Raw genomic sequence first — 15,035 nt, 5'->3', positions numbered from 1 at the left:
CATTGTAGACATCTAGTTAGGCAAGAACTGCCCACACGGTCCAATCCAAATGGCTGTTTTTCAACTTGAATAATGACTAAGTAACTCTAGCTCAGCCCTGAAGCGGTTGGTGTCTTTGGACAGACATTTCCACGCATATAGGCAATGTTTTTCCTGGAGTTGCAGCTAAAGACATTCCACTTTAATTCCCCTGGTGTTTGATTGAATAAAGCCCACTTCAAGCAAAGGGGCCTTGTGGAAACTCTTTGTGAACAATAGAATTTTAGATATCTGGCCATTTTAGCAACAGTTAATTATCTAAATCACTGTCTAGGTTTACATATAGAGACTATAACTGTGTTATATAGTGCTCAAGTGTTTATAACGCGTTGGCTGCTTAATGTGTCTCTGTCAGTGGATTACTGGGTTGTATGTAAACCTAATCACTTGATGATGTGCCACGAAGGTGTAGTGCTTCTCTGAGAGACTGTAAATTATGGCTCATGCATACTTTGCCTTTGGTTTTAGTCTTTTCTTTCCTGTCTGCCTTCACTGGACTTCTGAACAGTTACGTGTAATCATGGTTAAACCAGTGATTACAGTGACTTTAAGAACTTGTGACTGGTGGTACCCATTTGTTCCTGCGAGTAATCCAAAAAAAGTTGCTTTATAAACATTTTTCCTGCCAATGAATTTGGCTGTAAAACTGTTTAAAGTTTTCCATGAATTGTCAACCCAAAAAAATCAAAATTTTAAAAAGTGCGAGGCTCTCCTTTTAATCAGTGTCTCTCTTGCCCTGTTATTTCCTCTGTAGATGGTCCTGACCTGCCCAATGTTGTCAGCTCCCCTCCCTCCAGCCCAAACCCGGCCAAGAAGAGCAGCTCCATCAACTGGTCCTTCCCAGACAGGATCAAGTCCCCACGCACTGTAAGGAAGATTTCTATGAAGATGAAGAAGCTTCCGGAGCTCAGCCGGAAACTTAGCGTCAAGGGCACCCCGAGTAGTAGTAGTAACAGCAACAATGGCAACGTAAACAGTAATTTAGAGCCCCGAGCCCATTCTCCCCGAAACAACGGGAGTGGATCAGAGACCGCCCCCCATTCCTCAGGCCCTCCCAGGTTAGCAACGTCTGGGGGTGGACAGGCCAGCCGTAATGTGATCTCACGCTACCACCTGGACAGCAGTGTGTCCACACAACACAGCTTCAGCAAAAAGAAAAGCAGTGGCAGCTCAAAGTCTGCCAGTAAAGGAGGCTACCTCAGTGATGGTGACTCGCCTGAACTGGTGGCCAAATCTGGGAAGCACAGCTCTGCAGAGGGGAAGGGAGGAAAAGGAAAGGAGATGGAAACAGGAGGCGGAAACTCTAAACTCAACGGCACGGAGCTGGACATTGATGCTTTCCGACATTACAGCTTCACAGAGCAGCCCAAGTGCAGCCAGTATATCTCCGGACTGATGAGCCTGCACTTTTATGGCGCTGAGGACCTCAAACCTCCACGCATTGACTCTCGAGACGTCTATTGCGCCATCCAAGTGGACTCAGTTAATAAAGCACGAACCGCCCTCCTCACATGTCGAACTACCTTCCTGGATATGGACCACACCTTCAACATCGAGCTGGAGAATGCCCAGCACCTGAAGCTAGTGGTTTTCAGCTGGGAGCCCACGCCGAGACGCAACCGGGTCTGCTGCCACGGTACGGTGGTTCTGCCCGCGCTCTTCCGGGTGACGCGTTGCCACCAGCTGGCGGTGAAGCTAGAGCCACGGGGGCTGATCTATGTCAAGCTGAGCCTGATGGAGCAGTGGCAGAACTCGCTGGATGGTGGGCCAGATGGAGACAGGGAGCCCCAGGTGTTTGGTGTGGAGGCGTGGCGGGTGGTGGAGAGGGAGAACACAGGACTGATGGTGCCACTGCTCATAAGCAAGTGCATCAATGAGATCGAAAAGAGAGGCTGCCAGGTGAGTCTACCTTTCAATGTTTGGTTTAGAGAATAAAAACAAAAAACAAGAGCTGAACTTGTTGGTGACAACCAGCTGACACTGTGGCAAGCTGTGTTTCTGCTGGTCATGATTAGTGCTGCACATTTTAAGTCCATTTTTCAATAATCTGACTGTGCTATTGTTGATTAATCAGTTGTTAAGATTACAGAAGGCCAGAAAATAGCGACAAATGACCAGCAGAAGTCATGTCCTCCTCACGCACAATCGTCTAATGGTCCCAAACCAACCACATTCAGTTTAAAATGCCATAAAGCAAAAAAAAGCAACAACCCTTCACATTTTAGAAGCTGCAAACAGGTGATATTTAGATTTTTTGCTTTATTGAAGAGTTGTCGAATTTTTTGTTGATAATTTTTCGCTAGACTGACCTCAAGCTGATGAGTTGATTACAGTAGGATTACAGCCCTAAATATAGCAAATAATAATAATTTTTATTATCATTAAACTGTGATGATTGGTTTCTTGAGTGAAATTACAGAAAATAGTGATTTTTTTTAATTAGAATAATTTTCCAGAGCTTAAACTGGTTCCTTCAAATTGGCCATCAGTCCAGAACCAAAAATTAATAAATAAACAAATAAAATAATACAGAGAAAAGGTGATCCTCAGACAGATCCAACAGTTGAAATTATTAACCAATTATGGGGTTGGGCATTATATCAATAATTAGATAAATATCATATGAGAGGAAATATCACCTTAGATTTTAGGAATAGTAATATTTTAAGTGTTGTCTCCTGGTTTAAAGGCTGCATTACAGTAAAGTGATGTAATTTTCCAAAGGAACCAGACTGCACTAGCTGTCCTCTAATTAACCTTAACACACTAGATTACTACATCCACATTTTTGATGATTATCTTTCAAAAATATTACTGTATAAATATTTTCAGAAATCACCAACAGTTGATATTAAGGTATTTGTTAATGAATATGGTGACATTTGATTTTCTCTATATTGCCCAGCTCTAAATGAAAAATATTTACAGATTACATTTCTGTTAACTGACTTATTTAATAATCATTCCAGGTCTCTATGATATATGCTGTGAATATATGCACAGTATATGTTTGAGGACTCATGTATACACAGTAGATGTGGGTGGAAGCCGTTCAGATCCTGTTGTGTCAATTGAAAACAGAAGTGGATGAATTTGAAAAGACGTATGAGATCTGTGAGAGAATAGGGAGAGAAAAAATCCCACATTCGTAGCATCCTTTTAGCTCAGTATGCCGTGAGACGGGTGCTTGCCCTGCAGCCAGCTATAGTGCTGGATGACTGGCATGAGCAGAATGGAAAGAAGAGATGTATTGCACTTCATGATGTCTCTGAGCCCTCCTGGGGCGTCTGGCTCTTTTATTTAGAGAGGAGAAAGACTCAGAGTTAAGAGACTGATGTTGTGTTGGTGTTGATGTTGGAATGGATCATGTGATCGTCTTCTGTTTTGCCCCCACCCCTCCACTTTTCATGTGCTCTTTGAAGCCCAGAGAGAGGATAGAGAGGCGGCAGCGTTTCTCCTAATTAGAGCTGAGACAGCCGCAGTAAAAGTGTCTGGCCATCGTTGGTGACTGATCACTCTAGGGGGGCATGCCAGGGGCAGCGGGTGCCGGGGGCCAATAGACAAACATTAGGCCTCTCCAAGGAGCCTGTCTGTCAAATGTTACCCCACCCTTGGCCACTTGTGCAGCATGCCGGGCTCCTAGCAGGAGTAATAACAGCAAAGCTGATTGTTTGATTTCTAAAGGTAGAAAATAGTTTTTAATGCTGATGTCAAATTAAAGGTTCAGGTTTTATTACATTTGAACATAATGAGCTTGTGTATCAAAGTTGGTGGTGCATTAGACAAGAGGACCAACTAGTGATTGCTGCCATTAAATCATCCATTAATCTCCCAGTTGTTTTTTTTGTATTATTTATTTATTTGATCCAACTTTTTATTGATAAAACAATTCAATTATTTGGTTTTTAAAATATCAGAAAATTTTGAAAAATATGGGTTTTCCAGAGCCCAAAGTAACATCTTAGAATTTCTTGTTTTGTCCAATCAACAGTACCATCAATTGTTGTAATTCATGTTTTAATTTTTTTTTCAATTATTCAATTAATCTCCAAATTCAGAGCCCGATGGGACCTCTTCATTTTGCCTGTTTTGTGTGGGGAAGAGTTTAAATCTAAAATGAATTACCTTTACAAGAATAAAAGCTGACAAAAAGCAGCAATTCTCACATTTAAGAAACTAAAACCAAAGAGTGTTTGGCACTTTCGGTTGATAAACAATGGATCCATTTTTGAAGTTGTCCTTGATTTATTTTTTTTGTTGAGCAATAGATGAATCGACTAATCATTTCATCACAACACGAGACAATACATGAAGCCAACAATTAGTAAAGGGAACTTTCAGACCTGTATTTGTCAGTACTATATCATTCAGGTTTTACTATGTTTCCTATTGAGGATTTTTAAAAAAGTTTTATCAAATTGTTGTGTAAATGTAATGAAACACCTTATAAGCTGCAGTTAAAAAGAGGGAAATATACCTGTTATGGAAGCATAAAGGGACCTGACTGCCCTTTACAGACCAGCTGTAGCTCTCACTTAACAAATAGTGCTCAGCCTGCTGGTTCAGATTTCTTCTGTTTATATAATTCACGCTTGTTTGCCGTGCTATATAGTGATTCCTATCTGTTTCTGTCTCCCCTTGTTTGCCTCTCTTTCTCCCTCTGGCTCTGTTTTTCACTCAGTCTTTGACACTGTTTGGCTCCCCCAGGTTGCAGGCAGATGGGGGTTAGGACGGGGTTTGACACCAGATCCCAGAGGAATTTGCAGGCTGTGTCATTAAAACATGCACGGCCTGACGTGCAGCGGTGTGCCTTTACAAATGATTATGTGGATGTTTGGTGGAGACTCTTTTTCAGAGTCTCTTAGAAATGAGTGTCCTCAGGGCTTCTTCGAGCTTTTAAGACGTTGGATGATTGTGGGTGTTTTGAAAAGACTGCACATAATGTCGGTGCCAGAGACTGGAGTTATGTGTGTGAGCACTCTGTACCCATTAAAGAGAACCTAGTAACCCACATACTACCAGACATGCAGGCAAAAGATGCACACAGATGTTGTGACATGTTATGAATCGTCGTATAGATGCATCATTTCAGACTCCAACAGACTTCTTAGCATTTTGTTGACGAATGTTTAAGGTTCGACTTGACACACATGTGATTTCCAGACTGAAGATCTTGTTAGATGTTGAATCAATAACATTGTCGGCTTCATCTGTCTGTTAAAGAAGTGTCATTTAGGCTATCTAACACTAGTCTCTGTGGGGAAAATATTCTGTAATGGCTCTTTTCAAACATGACAGGACTGCAGCAATTCTTGTGTAATACGGGGAATCTGGCACAAGCGACAGACTGGTAGAAAAGAAGTTTTTCTTCTGTCATCTCAAAGGCTACATCAGTAAAATATTAAGTGGGTATTTTGCAGTTGAAAACTTAATGAACATAAGCACAAGGGATTCATGACTCTGCTCTCAATTGTGGATCCCTTAATAACGTTTCTCATTAATTGCATAGTCTGTTAGGTGAATTATTAAAATCTAATGCCTTTTTTATAGTACAAAGTACAAGACGTAAAGTTGCGACTCCCCTATATTCCTACAGGATTATAAGCTGTGTGTAGACACTTTTGCTAAAATTTCATAGAAGAGCTGTGTTTTTTTCCTCTTTGTTCAGCAAGACAAAACATCACCTATTTTTTTCATTTGTTAAGATTATTTGATTTTTTGTGCTGTGGGCTACTAAACTGATAATCTTTGGGTTCTGCACATTAATAGAAAATAAAAAGAATCACCTACTTTTGTTTTTGTATTTGTGTAGTCATGCACTGGAGATTTGCACACATGCATGCTCTCCTGTAATGTGTTTATGCACATACATATGTGGGGAATCCTTGACTCACACCAGGAAGGCGCTCTGTCATCTGTCGTGAAGGTGACATATCATTATTTTCCTTCGAGTGCCGATGAGAATAGTGAGTCATGTTTGGAGGAAGTCAACAGCTTGGTGGACTGACTTTGATCGAACACTCGAGCATTAGTGCAGTGAAATGCACTTCTCTTTCTTTCCTTTGATGTCTCTATTAAGTCTTTAAGCTAATCCCAGACCAAAAAAAAAACTGATCCTATCACTGGTTCTAGAGTCACTGAGCGTCAACATTCCTGTTGGGGGAACTCGTTTGGTTTTGTGGTCATTGTGTCTGCCTTGTTCTGCATATACATCTTGGCTGGTGCTGCCTGTCGTGTTGCCCGGCAGCCACAGTGCATAAGTGCAAGCCCTCTTTTTTTGCTAACAGCTGTTCCACGCCTGCGCTCGGCTCTCCTCCAAAGAGAGACTCTTTTTTTTTTTCCTGAATGGACTTGTTGTTCATTGTGCCCAGTGACTTCTGTTTACTCTCATACAAAGGCAAATCCCTGCCTAATCTGTGCTCCTCTCTCCCTCTCGTGTGAGGTTTAGAAAACACTGCTCGACTCAACGAGGAGCGCTCACAAATAGTTGGTCTGGTGGGGAGACATTATAGTGCTCCTACGCTGGAGCCCGGAAAGGCCAGCAGTGTGTATGAGTGTGCGTGTATTTGTGTTTGTGTGGAACCGGACCCGACCCGCCATTCACAGCCCACTGACTTAACACGTTACCGAGGCAACCACACCAGTTGGTCTGCTATGCCACATACCAGACAGACACATGTAGGAGAAATTATGGTATGTCTGTAGCCAGGGCCTAATCCCAACATAACAAGGAGACCACTAGTGCCAAGTTTCAACTATCGAATGTCAACGTCTGGAGGAAATTGTTAAGAGTTCCTTCAGTTCACACTGTGGAGGCGTAGGTAAGGAAACATTAATGGTTTACTGTGCAGTGCGTCCATTTTTAATGCTGAGCTGTCAGCTGGGTTGTTAGAGGAGCTCAGTGTTTATCCAGTCAGTCAGAAGGATGTGACATTTTTATCACACCTCTGAGTGTAGTTTGGCAAAACACAGAGCATGCTGGTTCTTTAATTCACTCTGAAAAAAGCTGAGTGATGAAAATATGCTCACTGATGTGTTGAAAAATATTCTACATAGAAACTTTTAATGCACAATGGTGTTTTAAACTCGGAGCTATGTGTCCTCTGAGAGAAATAACCAGATTCTCCTCTTAGAATTGAAATCATGACTAACACAACGCACTATTGCTCATTTTAATCTAATGAGGAATTTTACAGCTTCAGCCTCACTTGACCAATAATTTATGGTGGGAATGTTCTTCTTGAAAAGTTAAATTCAAAAGCAAGAAAATGTACGTTTGATTTATTCAGTAAACTTTTTCCAGCTACGGATTGGGGGACTGCCCATTATTCCAATGGCTCATAATTGCGAAGCACCAACAGTCCCAAAAATGTCATTGGGTCAAAAGCCTTTTTTTTTGGACAATAGCTCTGCCCCTGATTGGCAAGTTCTTGTTGCTTTTGTTGGTTGAGTTGGTTAGGTTTAGGTGCAAGGAGTAAAATTGGGGAGGGTAAAGGTAAAAATACCAGGGTAAGTCAATCAGAGGCAGATTATGCCTTCCCTAGAGTACAGGTCTGATGTTCATTCTACAAGACAAATTGCCCTTTACAGCAATGGGATTTTGGTTTTTTGAAATAATTGTCTTTTGGTCCAATGGGACAATTTTTCAAACTATTGGGGCTTTGGAATTCTGAATCGTCAAACAATGGCGTAGTACCGCAGACTGTTTGGTATTATAATTAGCTTATTTTGGCTAATATAAGCTAATGTCAGGAGCATATTGCAGAGCTGAGGCATTTGAATTTTAGCTCTATCTCCTCTTTGCATTTAGCAGGTCACGTGCAGTTTTTGTTAGAGTTTCACCTTTTTTCAGCAAGAGTTATGGAGTCTCTCTTTAAACGTTTAAAACAAACTTTAACAGTCTGTCTCTGTTGAGCAGACGTAGCTTCCAGTCAGTCAAGTTGGATTTATTTGCGTAGCCCAAGTTTATGTCAGGGATTGACAATCTATACAACCTGTGACTCCATCTATCCCTAAACCCTCAAGTTGGATTGAAAAACCTAAGCAAAAAAATTAAATCAGAAAAATATAAAGGGAGAGTCTTTATGAAGAAAACAGGAGGAGGATTCTCAGGACTCACATAAAGTATATGCAGAGTAGACAGAAGTGTAGACAGAATATCAGAATGAAAATATAAAGACACAGGATTACTGCAAGTAGAACAGAGGGAGAATGTAAGATATGTTTGGTAAGATAGGTAAATGGTAAGACTTTGTAGCGTGGTGCTGCTCCACTCTGGGCCTGATAGAGTTACATATACAATCTATAAAATGTAATTTGTTCAAGTAAACTGCCATTTGCAGAGATAAAACAGATGAGTTTTGAGACACCTGGATTTTATGTGAAAGTAGTCTTGGCTTCTGTCCAGCACATTGTTTAAGTGCAGACTTGATCGATAGGGCTGTAAAAATGTCTGCCGCTCTGTCAAATGTTTTGTTTACTTGACCTGCTTGTATCTCTCTATGTGTTTCCAGGTGGTGGGTCTTTACCGTCTGTGTGGATCTGCAGCCGTGAAAAAGGAGCTCCGTGAGGCATTTGAGAGAGACAGCCACGCCGTGGAGCTGTGTGAAAACACGTATCCTGACGTTAACGTCATCACAGGTAAATAGATCGCTGGTTACCGAGAACATGAGATGGCAACAAAGCAAGGGATCGCTACACACACTTGGCATAATTAGGAACGTTGTTTTACTAACTAGAGCGTTGGTGTCTCTCTTACTCTCTGTTAAGATACAGTGTCACACAATACACTACATACTACAGTATACAAAACATGTTCTCAGGTTTCCCATGAAACAGACAGCACAGTTGAACCCAGATCTGTTTACACAAATTATTTCCAGATTAGCCTACTTGTTTGGTCCAAAAAACGTCAAAAACTTTTGAATTGCCCATCATTATTTCCCAGAGCCCAAACTAGCATCTTAAAATTGGTTGTGCTATTCTGAAAAAAAAACCAACATACAAATCCAAAAGATATCCAGGTTTCCATCAAAGAAGTCAAGCTGCAAATTCTCACTTTTTAGAGGCTAAAACCAGCAAATTTATGGCATTTATGCTTGAAAAATGACATTTACGATGAATAGATTCATAAAATTGTTGATTATTTCCCTGAGGATCACTTAATCAATTCAGATTAAGAACCTCTCAAATCATCAATTTCATTGAGAGGTTTTCTGAAAAAAAGAGGCACAAATTTAAGATTTATGTGCTAAAGATATTTATTATACTGAATTATGTCAATCATTGTAAACTTCTATCATACATCCGTCACAAGAACACTGAGTAGTCTTTTTTGGGGATTTTGTCTTTAATTATTTATGATAGTAATGAAGCGGAATTTATACAGCAATGCATAGGCAAAAATTGCAAATTGCTTTATACAAGATTAAAATTGAACTGAAAAGACACAAGGGACACTTGAAACACAATGACTGATGTACTTAATGAAAAGATCATGGTTTTATTGCATGTCTACATTAATAATACAATGACGAGGTCATCACTGAGTCTGGATTTATTATTGATCCATTCCTTGCCCTAGTAAACGTGCCTGAACTGGTGTGTCCTCTGCAGATAGGTCAGCACATGTGTACATCTAAGAGTGTGTGTGAGTGTGCTGTTTGTAGTAAAAGCATTCCAGCAGTCAGCCAACGGTGTGGGCCGGTGCCTGAGGGAAGGGCCCACACACACACACACACACACACACACACACACACACACACACAAATCAGGCCATTCTGTACATTCAGGTCATTCTTTCTCCCTCAGGTTTGTGGTTCAGACATGCTCTGTATTGTCCTTTATAGGACACAGTTTAGTAAATGCAAAGCATTCTATCTGGTTATGATGGAGTAAGCTGTGCTGCAAATTTTATGTCCCACTATGTATTATTAAAAAAAAAACAGTAATTTAAATGCCACTCAGATCTTGCTTCAGTCTTTAGCTTACAAAAACAGCCGTGTCACTGGATTGAGTAATGATTCGGGCAGAGCAACAGATGAGGGGGGAGGGGCAGCAAAGTTGTAGAAAATGACTTGGTCATGATTTTTGTGTCTCCCACAAAAAGAGGAAGACCATGGAAACCCCTGGGCATTGTAGGAGCTGCTGTTGGTTTTGAGAAGAGGCCCCGCATAGGCGTCGTCCTATCATGCCTGCTTTGATCCACACACATTTGCATGGCAGGGTAAAGAACACAGTTAACAGTTGAGCGGGTTAGAAAAAAAGGGCCAGCACCAGCACGGATTGTTGGTTTTTGCTCGCTGCCTAAATTTGCTCCACCAAGCGAGTTGCTGTTGCAGATGGGCCTGAGTGGAAGAGGGCAGAGCAAGGGGGAAGGGAGGCAGATGAGGGGGTTATGGTGTGGGCTGCAAAAATGTCCATCTGGGATATAATCATGGGTTTAGTCTTAAAACACACTTTAGTGAAACATTTGGTAAAAATCTGCCTGTTGATTGACCTTATTTTAATTTTTTTTCCAGATTTTTGAAGTGAAATATCCCCTCATATTATTGTCTATATCTCTAAAGCTAAAAGTCTGAGGTTAGATTGACATGAAATCACTGTGGTGTGGAGTCAGACTTGAGGCTAATGAGCAAACAGCAAATGGATGAGCTAAGAGGGCTGGCGTGTCACACGGCTAATTTAAAAGCCGAGGTAGTGAAAGGGATTATCCAGAGATCAGAGTTCAATCCAAAGCTTGCAAAACATGCTCAGTGCGTGGCCCTCCATTGTTTCATATCACAATTCACTCAAAAGAATCAGAAAGATGTTATCAACAAGAGCAACATGCTGTGGAAAATCAAGACAAACCATATAATCTTAAGCAGTTCATGTTCAGTAAATACTCCTCCTGCTCTGTAGTCTGTGCATGTGTGACACTTCAGGGGGCAGTCATTGAGAGAGTCTGTGTTGCTGTAGAGCAGCTGCAGTATGCGTCCAACAGGATTTATAACCTCCATTGACTCCTGGCAATCATCCTTCCACTCACCAGGGTAGTGGGTCAGTGTAGTTTCATGTAAATTAATTTTATTTCAATGTTGAAAGTCCCATTTCTTATTTACACTGTATGCACCAAAAATTGGACACCATAATCTCTCCTTTGTTAGTCCTATAAGACATGAAGAGGAGTTAATGCAAGCATCTAAAGTCATCATCATGAGTCCAGCACAAAACCTCTCATGAAACCACAGCTGATTTTGTACAAATTAAACAAGCGCAAAGTTCTGTTGGCTGCGAACTTGTAAGTCGATGCACCCATGACTTGCTCCTTTTCCTCTATTGGCATGAGCATTTAATCAGCTGTTCTTTGGCTTGTGATTAATCTTTCCATAAAACCTTGGGCAAGTCTGTGAGTCCTTTTAGAAGTACATGAGACAGATAGTCTGTGAAAAAAAATCATGTCCCTCCTGCTCTTCCTAAATGCTTGTAATTGTTTGCTGGAATCAGATGGTCAGCAACAACCAATGAGAGCTGTTTCTTACACAGCTGTCAATCATCTCAATTATGAATCAAGATTACGTTACTGCATTGCTTATTTCTCACCTCAAATGTTTTTGGAAATATATTTTGGTGTTCAGTAGTAAAATAAATAGTGTATAATCAGTATACCCATGTTTTCTTTGTCAGTGCTGTTGCAGGAGAAGACGCTTTATTAGAGCAAGACTTTTGAGCGTTTAGACTGTTTATACAGTCTGAGTAGCTCTTCGTGTTGTTATATAGTTTTAAGAGTTTAGTTCTGCAGAATATCAGATGGTCTTTTTCTACCTGGTAAGAGAGGCTTCCCTCGGTAGTTTGGAGTGGTAATGTTGGGGGGATTGTCTACTGTTCCAACAGCTCATAATTCTGAAGCCCCAATGGTCTGAAAAATGTCCCATTGGACAGAAAGCCCATTTGTCCAACAGCCTGTTATACAAAAAATATAGAAATGCTCATTGCTCCAAAAATACACATTATCCCTTCAGGTTAAGAGATTTATGAAAAAAGAAAAAAAAAACAATAAAATAGGACAGGTCTTGCTTTCGCCATAGTAAAAAGGTCCACTGGTCGTTCTGCATAATAATTAGCCATGTGCTTCTGATTTGCTTCTGAGTGTGTAGCATATTTTTTGAAAAACAGCCCTATGGAGTAATGAACATTTGTTTTCAGGTTACTGAGCTGGTGATAAATGGCCTTTTGGTCCACAATTTTTGTACAATTGGAGCTTCAGAATTATTAGCTGTCGGAACAATGGCATGGCACCAATGGAGGTCAGTCAGTAAAATCTTATAAGGCTGTTTGGCAGCTTAGTTTATGACATCAGCAGTGTGTTCAGCAACATCAGCATTGCCAAGTGACACAGAGTATAAGCAATAAGAGTATAGCCTCCAACTAAAAACCATTTATGTTGATGTTTACACCTCCTTACAGATCACCCTGGTTGGATAAAACAAATACACAATGAAATCACTCTGGAAAAGTTTAGTTTTGGAGGACACTGTAAAGACCTTAACTAATGATTAAGCCTTCAGCTCAACCTGTGTTGGCCTTTGTGTGGAAAACAAAGTGATCCAATGATGAGAAACTTATAGCTGTCCTCCATCCTCAGGGAAATTAAACCAGTGTGTCCCAAGCCCCGCTGGCTGACAGCACAGCACAGTTATTGATCCTTGTTTGTGGTCTTTTAATTTGCCTTGCCTGACTCATCTTTTCCATAGCCTACTTCCCTACTTTGCTCCCCCTCACCACCACCACCACCACCCTCGGCAGTACACCAGTGAAGACATGGAAAGTCATTAACAAGTGCCCCCTTTGTTGCCGAACAAACACAGATGGTATTTGGCTCACGCATGGGGGATTAGCTGAACCCTGGGCCGGCCGGGGAAGCAGGCAACCACTTTACAAAGGGCTGCAGGCCTGTGACGCTGTCAGAATATTTCTTTAACTGGGGTTTGGGAATCGTAAAGACATATTTCTGATGAATATTGCATGAGAGCACCAATGTTTCCAGTTAGGAGTGGAGTCTGCTTATTTGGGTTCTTTGGGGCTATGGAAAAGTTGAAGTAGGACCACAGTGTGAAAGCTTTACCGTGCCACCGGACAAGGCACACACAATCTCCTCTGGCCCCCCCTAGTGCTGTGGGGGCGTGCAGGACAGCAGGGAGGGGGCAGGACGGAGAACAAATCCCCATTTGTTCTCCGGGGCGAGGCGTTGACTGCAGCACTGACAAGAGGAGTGACCTTCCGCTTTGTTTGAACAAGAGGTCAAAGGTAGAGCTGTGCCCCAGTGCATTGTGTGCCTTGTAGTGTTTGGTGGCACATTTGGAACATTGAAAGTCTGAATTGATTAGAAAAGAAAACATTCACATCAAAATACTTTCAGCTGCTGTCATCTGGATGTTTGATTGCATGTTTTTGAAGGATCACTTCAAGGGTTTATTTTTTCTAATTGAGCTGCTTTTATTACAGAACTCTTTTGTCTTAATGAGCCGTACAATTGATTGGAGATATATGTATGTGTAGTTTGTATCTCTGCTGGTTTAAAGCCAAACCCTGACATTTTAAATGTGAGAGAACAGACACTCAGGGTGTGCTTGTTGTCAGCTTGGCTGTGAAGGAAAGTGAAGCACCTGCAGGGGAAGCACACCTGTTCACCCCTAAGCCCATGACCTTGTGTGTACGTGTTTGTGTGTGTGTGTGTGTGTGAGTGTGTTAAGTGTGTGTGTGGAGATCAGGCACCAACAGGGGCTAAGACACAAAAGTAAACACTGGCACTGACTCATAGGCGGCTAATGATTTACCTGAATGGCTGTATTCTCTTCACTTCAGACAAACACAAGCACATGTGCACACAGTTTGACTGACTGGTGTATTTTTTTTAATTATTGAAAGGGAAAATGCCCAAACATGTATGTTCAGGTGTCATACATTGCATGTGAGGCATAAAGAGGACATTTTGTTGCATGAAGCAGTGCTATCGTTCTGCTGCTGTTGTGTCTCGATGATCCGCTTCATAGCACAGCGAAGGTCAGAGAGTCCACCATGCTTGAGTTTCCATTTTAAGCAAAAAACAAAACAAATCAAGTGGTCCCTCTCTGCATTTTGTTTGCACACTTGGTTAACCAGAAAAAAAAGCCTTGCTTTGCGGATATAAGGGTGAAAACATATGGCTCATTTTTGCTTCCAGGCAGTGTGTTTTTCCTGCGATGAAACAAGCAGATTATTATTATCTCAGTTAAGTCTCAGCAAAGATTGACAACAGGAAGCGGGGGGATGTTCACAAAGCATTTCTGTGTAATCTCATTTGGAAATCTACATGTCTAGAGTAGCGTTAAGGAAAGAGAATGTATCTTGTGTGTTTTTGAGTCCTTATCGCATTCTGCTAGTACCAGATTTCATACCAAACCCGATGAAGATAAATGATAACTGGAGTGAATCAGAATTGAAAACAAACATGGAAACATGTTGCCGCGTATCAGCTGCGCTGGCTCTGAGGGCGTAGGGGACATTGCACATTCAATTGTAGCAACATTTTATGAAGTTTTAAGTGCATGTTTGTCTGAAGCTATGTTAAAGTCTGACCCTGCTGAGTTCGAGCTGTCATTGTGTTAGTTTACCTGAGGTGGGTTGACTGATACAATGCGCCAGTGTGCTTGTTTGGGTATGAGCTGTTTTTCTTCAGAGCCACCACTACCTGCCGCAGGAATACACAATCATTCTCTCCCTATCTGTGTGTGTGTGTTGAGACCTGTTTGATTTGATTTTAGAGGAAAGGGTTGTGAAGTGCTTCAAATGCAAAAGCCAAAGTTGTCAAAGTTACAGATTTTTTTTTTTTTTGTTGTTGAAGATGGTAGCTGGTTGCCTGATTGCCTCAGAATTGGAAGTAGGGAAAATACCTTTTGACACCTTAAAAAAGAAATAAGCAATGACACTATTCATATAAGTCCAATTGTTTATACCTGTTGAATTTATTTTAAAAT

At 41.2% G+C, this 15,035-nt stretch overlaps 1 protein-coding gene across 2 annotated transcripts in view; it reads left to right on the top strand.

Moving 5' to 3' along the window:
- Window positions 1–15,035, top strand: part of syde2 (synapse defective 1, Rho GTPase, homolog 2 (C. elegans)) — a 52,776-nt gene that overhangs the window by 25,930 nt on the left and 11,811 nt on the right. For both annotated transcript variants that reach the window (XM_042514552.1, XM_042514560.1), the window contains exons 4-5: window positions 794–1,938; window positions 8,553–8,679. In XM_042514552.1, coding sequence (XP_042370486.1) covers window positions 794–1,938; window positions 8,553–8,679 — 1,272 coding nt within the window. The remainder of the gene's footprint in view (window positions 1–793; window positions 1,939–8,552; window positions 8,680–15,035) is intronic.

The sequence above is a fragment of the Plectropomus leopardus genome, chromosome 3 (genome assembly GCF_008729295.1).
Source record: "Plectropomus leopardus isolate mb chromosome 3, YSFRI_Pleo_2.0, whole genome shotgun sequence".
NCBI classification, from domain to species: Eukaryota; Metazoa; Chordata; class Actinopteri; order Perciformes; family Serranidae; genus Plectropomus; species Plectropomus leopardus.
This window is presented reverse-complemented; position numbering and strand designations above follow the sequence as displayed.